Below are 10,229 nucleotides of genomic sequence, written 5' to 3' on the forward strand. Positions count from 1 at the left end.
AAATGGTAATGATAGTAATCAAAGAGCTATATGAATTTTTTAAAATTTGCTCGAGTTAATTTTCAAGTATGATATTTGAAAAAATGCAAACAATATATGTACTGAATGTAGTGTAGCAACCTTATACGAAAAATGTTATACATTAACAGTAACTAGTTCTCTTTCAAAGGGTGTACACAATCAAACTTCCTTTAATAAACAAATTGGATTCACAATTGCATTATCTTTTAGCCAAGTGAAACAAAATAAGTGGGGCCTTTCCACCCAATGGAGTCACTAGCAAGAATCATGTGGCTTGTAGAGCAAGTTCATATATAAACATGTGCTGTTTGACCAAAAAATAAGATTATACTTGAGATCCTTTGAACATTTCTTAAGGTCTTTTCTGTCGTTGAAAAGAAATTAGCAACACATCGTTTTCACTTGGAGTGATTGTATATGTCCAATTGTCCATATGATACTGTTGAGGAGTCCATTGCATGCGTATATCTGTAATGTGCACACCTCCTCTCTTCTTTTGTTTTAAGAGGTAATTTCATCATTAAACTAATTAAACTGTCACATACACAGATAGCTACCAAATAGCCAATTATAGTACGTCTTAACAAAACTCAGTAGCCTGAATCTAGTATTATTTAGTTTCTTCACCAACTCACTATGGAAGTTGCCAACAAAATGCATGTTTTCGTTTCTTTCACCGACTCTCGTCGTTTCTCCTTTTCATGAGGAAGTATAAAAATAAAAAATGTGGAAAGTCGAAAATTTTATGTATTAAATTCTTAGGTTCACACTCAGTCCAAGCTGTTTCAAAACACTCACAAAACGAATTAGGTAGAGTAATCTCTAATATCATTGTCGGTTTTCGTTTTTCTCATCTTGCCATATATAATCATAAATATAATTATTGGTTTTCTAAATCACTCATTGAACATTATTCGTGCAAATGATTTAGAATATCATTGATTTTTTGCAGAGATAATTTTCAAATAGGACTTTAAAATATAGAATGTTTGAATCAATTGATGAGAATAAATTAAGAAAAATTATACGTACATTAACGTATTGGTACATCAAATGTAAACCACTATCTATAGTAGTAGACAAGCTTCCTACAATCGTAGACTATCTCTTAATTAGGCTAAGCTAGTTTACCAATACATGAAGTCAGTTTATTTTTGTATCGAGCGAGTTGGTCCTATTACAGTAGGAACTGGTTGTGTGTGAAAGTACAGTCTCCCTAAGATGCACATGTACTATTAGATAATGGTGACAACTAAACTAAGGGCTGATTATTATTGGGTCAAAGTCTCAAAGATGGACAATTTCTTTAATTTCCAATTGAAGCAATAATTAACCTCAAGAAAACAACAGTAATCTTTACTCTTTCTTTCAAACCCTTGCAGATCATGAGCAAGGATATTTTGACCAACATCACATGTATTTCTTTTCTTAGGTTAGGTTTGACCATGTCCTCTTTGCGTCACCAGTGAGCTGGGATCTTGGTTGATTAATCAAGCGGCTAGAAATCAAGACTGAGTTGAATGTTTGCCACAACCTTCTTCTTTCACCTCTCTTGCTGACTACACAACCAAAGTTTGAAGAGTAAGGACTGAAGATATAATTGAACCAACCCACCAAAGTTGGAGTGTGTGGTGTAAAGTGTAAAACCATTAACATCTTAGGGAGCAGGGTTCAGATATATTCCTGCCTCTGGCATAAAGACAATAACACTTTAGGGGATAGATTCATGTATATGAAGAAAATCAATTGCCTCCTTTAATTTGTTCTTTGAAAGGTTCCAAGCAACTTCGGATGCAATTGTCGCGCGCAGTCGACAGCTTCTTGCGTATGAATGATATGTCATATGTGTCGACACACTGAAAACCCATGCCATTATTCACGTGCATAAAAGATGGAGGCTAAATCTGATATTAGGTGCTAGTCACTCGCTCATAAATTTGATATACATATTGTTGGCTTATTCGGATAGAACTTGAGCTTTCAAAGCCAAATTAGCATGGTATGGCAACGTTGTCTAATTAACATGTTATCGCAACTTTGTTTACATCAGATCATGAGTTTCAATACTCAATTATTCACTTTTGTTCATTTGATTACAAGGTGCATGGTGTAATTTCACCTATGTTACTCTTCGTCCGCCTATGTACGTGTAAGTGTTATATATCTATATATATGATACCCATCTTGGTTAATTGCTGACTTTAAACTGTCACAACATTCTTATCCAAATAATTTTGTGATGCAGTCGGAGTAATCTGGGTTTACAAGTTATAAATCTTAAAACAGACAAATCTGGAGTCCAAAACTCTTAAGTTGATTGATCAAAAATATAAGATAACTGTCTACAGCCATTTAAGGTTGCTTAAATACTAGAAAACAAATCCTATGGCAACTAACAATCAAGCCTAAAAGCCTATGGATTAAATCAGAACAAATCCAAAACTAAGTTTTCTAATTATAATGTTGTAAAGATAGTAAAATGCAGTTTTAAGGCCCGAAACGACCTGAGATGCTCAAAAAAGTGCGTATGTCATGACAAAGTGACAAATTTGTTTTGAGCGTCATTCCCTTTCTCGAAAATGTATAATAATTAGCATTTTGACACCGAATGCCAAATTTACAATGTTCCTATTTTATCCTTTACTCGATCAATCTGCTCTTCAATCTGGCTGAAACACTCTACATCAATTTGGACTCACTTGTCTAAACTTTTTGTTATTGGCACACGTCCCACTTGAGATCTCTGTAAAAAGCCACCATTGAAGTATAACATTCTCTTCCTCATCACATCTCAAAATACTCTCGTCTTGTTCAATCAAGTTCTCATGAGCAGGGATAACATCCTGTTCCTATTTTGTTGATTATGCATTAAAACAAAACATTTTTTCATCCTTCAACTTCAACTTAAGATATCCAATTGAACCTAGAAGTCACAGAATGCATCACCAACATTGACAAAAAGCCCTCTTTTCCACCTGAACCATGACATTAAAACACAAAAACATCTGGAATATCACAAACCAGAACCCAGGGATTGTATCAATCAGACTGTATAATATATCCATCTCAAATTTTCAATAATTTACTCCATCCAGCAATCATTGACACTATTAAACACTGAAAATTTATCGAACTCTATCAATCGGTGAACTGTGTACCCAACCTGATTTGTTCGCCGCTAATGTGAAAATGTGATTGCAAGTTCAAATCCAGTGAAAACATCAATCAAAACAAAAGAGAATAGGGAACAACAATGATGAGGTAGTTATTATACAAGTGGAATTTACAAATGATGAGATCGAATTACACCCCATCAGCTCACATACAGAGAATAAAATAAAAAGATGAGAACAATTTTTCACAAAACTGGGATAAGTTCCACCTAAGGATCTTTCTTTTATCCCATTTTAGTTCCTACAAACCCTACAATTTTTACTTTTTCGTTTTTTAGTTCTACTCTACAACTATTTCCAGTATGGTGGTAAGTCGGGGTTTTCTGTATCTCCTAAGGAGCAAAGAGGAGCATACAACACTAACAGATGACATAGCCATGCATGCACCGGCTACCCATGGCGGCAACATGATCCCCAGTGAAGGAAAGAAAACCCCTGCGGCAATAGGTATTGCAATCACATTGTAGGCCATGGCAAACACATAATTCAATCGGATACGAGTGAAAGTCTTTCTCGAGAGATCAACGGCTGTGATCACATCTTCCAAGTTATTTCTCATCAATACATAGTCAGCTGCTTCAATTGCAATATCTGTCCCTGCCCCTATTGCCATACCAACATCAGAAGCAGCTAGGGCAGGAGAGTCATTGATTCCATCACCAACCATTGCAACTATGCTTCCATCTTTTTGGAATGAACGTACAACATCAGCTTTTCCAGCCGGCATTACCTCCGCTCGCACATCTTTAATGCCAACCTGCCCAGCAATATGCAACCAAAACAGTTTAAACATCTGTACTTAAATCCATAAGAAGCTACTAATGGTTGCAAGAGAGAGCATAGTTATAAAGTTCAGCAACAGCGTAGTGAAAAACTGAAGGTATAGACAGATAAATACAAACCTCCTTTGCAACAGCCTGTGCTGTCCTCCAATTATCTCCTGTAACCATGACTGGTATGACACCCATCTTACCAAGTCCCTCTATGACTATTGCAGCTTCTCTTTTTAGTGGGTCTGCAACCCCCAATACACCAACTAAATTGCCTTCATATGCAACAAGTATGCCTGTCTTTGCACTTTCTTCCAGCTCTACTACAAAGTCCTCAACATGGGTTGGAATGTCAATTCCGCTTTCAGTCATCAATTTCCTATTACCAACCTGTTCAGGACACAATACATCTGGTCAGCAACCTTAGGTGGGTGAAGCAAGCATATCGAATAAGGCATCTGTTTAGAACTTACCAGAATAAGTTTTCCATTTATTGAGCACTGGATGCCTCTACCTGGCAAAGCAGAGAAATCTGAGACATCAAAAAGCCATCCAGAGATCAGGGGCTCCTTGCTTTGGTTTGTTGCATCATTGGTTGCAGAAGGCTCATCAAAGAAGTGGAAATGGCGTGCATATTCAACTATTGCTTTTCCTAGTGGGTGTTCACTGCTAGCCTGAGATAATGTAAAGGCAGAAGGAAATTCAATACATATAAATATATAATTATATATAGACATGCAACAGTTGTCATCTTTTGCAGCTTAATATTTCACCTCAATTTTTTAAGCATAGCAAAAGATCAGAGCATGATTAATCATGCCTGTGGAAACTAGTCAGGAATAGAAAATTACCTCTGCAGATGCCACCAACTTAAGAAAATCTCCACGATCCATTCCTGTGAAAACTTTTACAGCAGTAACTGTAGCCTTTCCTTGGGTTAGGGTGCCTGTTTTATCAAATATCACGTACTTAACCTTTTGAGCTCTTTCCAGAGCATCTCCTCCTTTTATCAGCACACCATTATTAGCACCAACCCCTGTTGCGACCATGACAGCTGTTGGTGTTGCCAAGCCAAGTGCACAGGGGCATGCAATGACCACAACTGATATGGAAAACATAAGGGCAAAAACAAAGTGATTTCCATTTTCAGGGAGCCACTGTTCTGGGTAAGCTCCAAAGGCTCCAGCAACATACCTACAACAATCAATGAATACAAGTCAATGGCAGGAATAAATTCTAAGACCTTACATATGAACTTACAAAGTGAAAAGAATGTAACAAAAACTGTGAACTTACCAACCCAAAAATGTCAACAATGACAATACAACTACAGTAGGAACAAAAATGCTTGCAACCTGCATTCACAAAGACATGTTCAAAAAACTAGTTAGACTACAGTTTTTAAAAAAGTAAAGATATTTACTGCATATATCATAAATTCGAACAGACACTGAATCATAAGGAGGGTCAAAAATATATAACAGGACTTCACAATTTTTCATGGGCACTGGATTTCTTGCCCTTCAATTAGATTCAGGTTTCTTAATATGTTAAAAAAACAAACATATAAAATAAGTAGTTGAAAAGAAAAATATCCTCATCAAAATTTAAGAGCACCTTTAAGATTTAGTTCTAGTTTGGCATAAGCACAATCAAAAGGCAAGAAAATAACAAGAGAGCTTGAGAAATAGTCACTGAAAAAAGGCAACTGACACGGTGATGATCAGTATGACTTTCGCCTAAGTCAACACATAACAGCCACAAAGAAAAATAGGACAAAGTACAAGCAACAAATGATACAAGGCCAATATAGCCATTTCAGACTATATACACAATCAACTTCTGTGGAAACTAAAAGGCTTAAACTGTGCACTCATGATACTTATCAACTATAACTTGAGTTTCGATAGTCTACCATAAAATAAGCAACAAGATAGGTTTACAATTTATGAATTTCAAGAAATGAAAGACATTGAATATAGCAGTGGAAACGTTCCTCTTAACCTAATGATGTTTCCGAAGTTAACAATGCTAAGAACTAAAAAAGCAATCTTATGTGCAAATGTTATCTAAAGGGAAGAAAACACGTTACTATGAAATTCCAAAACAGTTTTCAAATGATATAGCACAGAACCAAATTAATTGAAAAGCTGTATTTACTTACAAAATCAGCAAATTTCTGAATAGGAGCTTTGGACATTTGAGCGGTCTCGACCAAATTAATTATTTGATGTAAAACTGTATCAGATCCAACTTTTGTAACTTGTACGTGAAGGGCACCATGTAAATTTATTGTTCCTCCAATCACCAACGTGTTGACTTCTTTTGAAACAGGTATAGCTTCCCCAGTTACCATACTCTCATTTACATAACTTGAACCCCACACAACCATACCATCAGCAGGAACTTTTGTACCAGGAAGAACTTTTAATGTATCTCCAGGCTGAATGAGCAAAGCATCAATTTCCCTCTCTCCAACACATCTCCCACCTAATAGCAAATATAACCAAGAATAGCCAGTTATCATTACAGCTTTACTTTAGATTGCATCATTAACTTATATAAAAAAGGAAATGAAAACTTTGATCGGTAAGGTTGGGGAGAAAACAAATAAATGAGAACAATACCTTTATCTTTAACAAGCAACAAAGCTGTAGCTGGAGTGAGTTCTATCAACTTTTTGATGGCATCTGATGTCTTTCCTTTTGCAAGACATTCCAGATACTTCCCCAATAGTACAAATGTTATTAGCATGGCACTTGTTTCAAAGTATGTAGGAGACCAAAACCCAGTGACTGCACCATATAGAAGTGCACAAACAGAGTAGAAGTAAGAGGCCGAAGTTCCCAAGGCGACCAGAACATCCATGTTAGTTGAACCATTTCGTAGGGCTCTTGCAGCTGCAATGTAGAAGCGCTTTCCAATCACAAATTGAACAACACTCACCAATGCCCACTTCAACCAATCACCCATTTCGAAAGGCCCACATCTCCAGAGCAATAATGAATACAGAAGTGGAATGTGAGGGCAGACTACTCGAATGAGAAAGACAGGAACCTAAAAAAATTATTGAATGTCAGTAACAAATACAAGAAGTAATACACATGTATATAAACATGAAAACTATTATAACTTATGACTAATAAGTGTATTTAAAAAGGTCCAAATTACAACAGTCTAGATCCATTCTGAATGAACTATATAAGAAACAATCTTTCTTATTACAAACTTCAAACTTAATATTCTCAGTATACAAATATCTCCATTGTCTTTGATGATAAGACTGCTCAATTACCATGTTTGATCAAAGCGGTACTAATATCAGGAAAAAATGGGTGAAAACAAAGGCAAAAAGATGAGACAAGGTTAACGATATGATGCACATAACCAAGTGGATACCACGAAGAAGAACTCACACTGAGAACCAGGCTGGAAATGAAAAGCCGAAACATATTTGAGGCTTCATCAACATCTTTGCAAGTCATTCTTGTATAAGGGTTTGCTACTTGAAGTTTGAACTTCCCATTGCTAGCCCCCTCAATCCCATCAACCAAGGATCTAGAAGTGACAACTTCAGGATCAAAGAGGATTTCAAGTTCTCTTGAAATCCTGTCAAGACGAAAATGTCTCACCCCTTTCAAGTTGCTGATTATGGCTTCTAAAACCTGTGCATCTATCTCACTGAATATGCCAGCAACTCCCAGTATAATTTTATCCTGCTCACTACTCTGTACAAAAGATGCTTCAAAACCAGCATCTTCAATAGCATTGACTATGTCATCTTTACTAATTACAGTAGGATCATACTCCACTTCCCCTAGTGAAGTAGCTAAAGCTACAACAGCTCTTTTGACCCCAGGAAGCCCTTTCAGAATACCTTCAACAGAGTTCACGCAAGCTGCACATGTCATACCTCCTATCGAAAACTGACCGGACAGGTTTCCATGCTGCTTTACTCCGTTTGCACTGGGCTCAGGTATAACCTCTGCCTCAAACCCAGCATCTTCAATTGCATTTTTGATGTCTTCGTCCTAAAATAAGAAAGCTAACAATATCTCAGTAACGAAAAAAAAAAAACTACTTTAGCATACAATGATGAGGGTAATCATTGGAGAGAACCTTATAAGGATACAAAATCAAAGTTATAGCCTCAAACAATCAACAAAAAAAATATATATATATATATATACAGCAAAGCAAACCAATTAAACCAAAACAGTAATGCCAAAAAAATGTAAAGCAAAGCATCCAATTTTTTTGAGCAGCGAAGTATTCCTTTGGCTACAGAGCCTGATAAGTATTTCCATCAACTAAGAAAGTCCAAAATGGGTCCTTTGAGAGGCATATGGTCTGAATACTCAATAACTTTGACTATGCATGTGAAAGGAACCTAAATTATATAAATATAAATTACACTGGATCAAGAACTTTTCGGAGTAAGTTTGCACATTATACAGTACACATAAGAAAACTTCAAGCAAACTTCCTGCTGTAAATGCTGATTGCAAGGCAGCTTTCTAACATCATCTTGATGATAACAGGCTTACATTACTTTTAATTTTGACACAATTACTACCTATGTCTAATTCTAGCTCTCTGATCCAGTTGTGCATAGCAGCCTCACAAATTGGGAGTATGTTAAATCTGTATCATCCCTAGGGGAAAGAAAGAAAAAAAGTAAACGGAAAATGCACCCACCTATGAAAAAATCTGGACTTGTGATCATAACGCACCGAAGATATGTAACTTTCAGACAAACCAAAATTAAATGGGGGGGAGAGAGAGAGAGAGAGATCCAAGTTGGATACCTCATCATCATTAAAGAAGGGTGGTGGAGGACTAATATGTCACTACAGCCTAATCCTTATCATGATTGCCGACCCAAATACATAAAGCGAAAATGTAATGCAGGATTTTAACATGATTACAACCCACTACAGTTCAGCTTCAAGATTCTAAACATCACACAAAACCTCAATTTCCGAATAATTAACCTTTAATCATGATCCAGTTCACCTATAAACCATAAACCAAAAGTAAGCATGATCCCTTAGCAACTAAGACTAACCGCTTACGAAGCTCAGCACTGATCCATGAGCCAATCCACTTCAAGATCAACACTCAAATAAACCTACTTTCTACCAATAACCATACTAAATTTGTTCACCAAAACAAAAACCATCATCAAAAAAAAAAAAAAAAAAAAAGAACTTAGCAAAAACCCCCAAAAGCTAAAAATTGACTGACCTTGACCAATCTGGGATCAAAAACCACGTCAGCCCGATTCTGAAGCAAAGCCACGGAGGCCCTGAGCACGCCATTGACGCTCTGAAGAGCTCCCTCAACGGAATTAGAGCAAGCAGCGCACGTCATCCCGGTAACTCTGACCTGAACCGTCCTCATCCCTTCTTCAACTCCCTCCGAATTCTCATACGAATCCAAAAGCCTCACGTCCTCGAGGTCTTCACCGCCGCCGCGGCGGCCGGACTTCGAGACCTGCGTGAGCTGGAGGTCCCTGAGACTCGGCGCCATTGCGAAAGGTACCGAGTTCTCGATGGAGAAAAGAAGAGAGATTTATAAATGGAGCGAATTTGTGAGGGGAATTTGATTTTTGGAGAGGAAGAAGAAGAGAGGGGGGAGGATTTTAAGAAAGGAGGAGACTTTTCCGAGGGAGATGGTGAGACAGCAATTTTTTAACTGAAGTTCCTGAGCTGGTAGGAATGGGGGTTGGAGAATTTACGGTTTTGGCCTTGTATGTTTTCGGTAATGACCGATGGGTTAGGTACTGGCCCCCCTACTTGGAGTTGTACTTGTACTGGTGGGGATATATTGTACTACACAAAGCAGGTCGTTTGTCAATTTGGCGTGTGTGACCGAAATTACCGATTTGACCACATTGGTGCCGGAAGTCGGTGATAATTACTTATCTCTGGTAGTTACTTTGCGGTTAACAGTTAACGATATAACATATCAGACCGTGCTGTAATTAAATATAATTAAATTATAAGATTTGACCACATTGGCAATCTGGAACGTCCTGAACGTGCCGGAAGTCGGTGATAATTACTTATCTCTGGTAGTTACTTTGCGGTTAACAGTTTAACGATATAATATGTCAGACTGTGCTGTTATAAAATATCGTTAAGTTATAAGATTTTAATAGTGTGGTGAATCAAAAAGAATTTTAGTACCATATATTTTCATCATTACTTGTGTTTTGTTTGCTAATAATGTGGTGTCTTTTTTTGGGTAATGATAATGCATG

General features: G+C 37.0%; 1 protein-coding gene across 1 annotated transcript; it reads right to left on the reverse strand.

Annotated features, from left to right (window-relative positions):
* Positions 1-3,229: 3,229 nt before the first annotated feature.
* Positions 3,230-9,648, reverse strand: LOC133728864 (copper-transporting ATPase RAN1). The gene is made up of 9 exons (XM_062156292.1): positions 9,212-9,648; positions 7,381-7,995; positions 6,592-7,021; positions 6,129-6,454; positions 5,261-5,319; positions 4,816-5,158; positions 4,438-4,638; positions 4,097-4,354; positions 3,230-3,951 (listed from the first exon to the last, which is right to left on the reverse strand). The coding sequence occupies exons 1-9, from the start codon at positions 9,494-9,496 to the stop codon at positions 3,475-3,477; spliced, it is 2,994 nt and encodes a 997-aa protein (XP_062012276.1). The 5' UTR covers positions 9,497-9,648; the 3' UTR covers positions 3,230-3,474.
* Between the last annotated feature and the right edge of the window lie 581 nt (positions 9,649-10,229).

This window comes from Rosa rugosa, chromosome 2, assembly GCF_958449725.1.
Source record: "Rosa rugosa chromosome 2, drRosRugo1.1, whole genome shotgun sequence".
NCBI lineage: Eukaryota > Viridiplantae > Streptophyta > Magnoliopsida > Rosales > Rosaceae > Rosa > Rosa rugosa.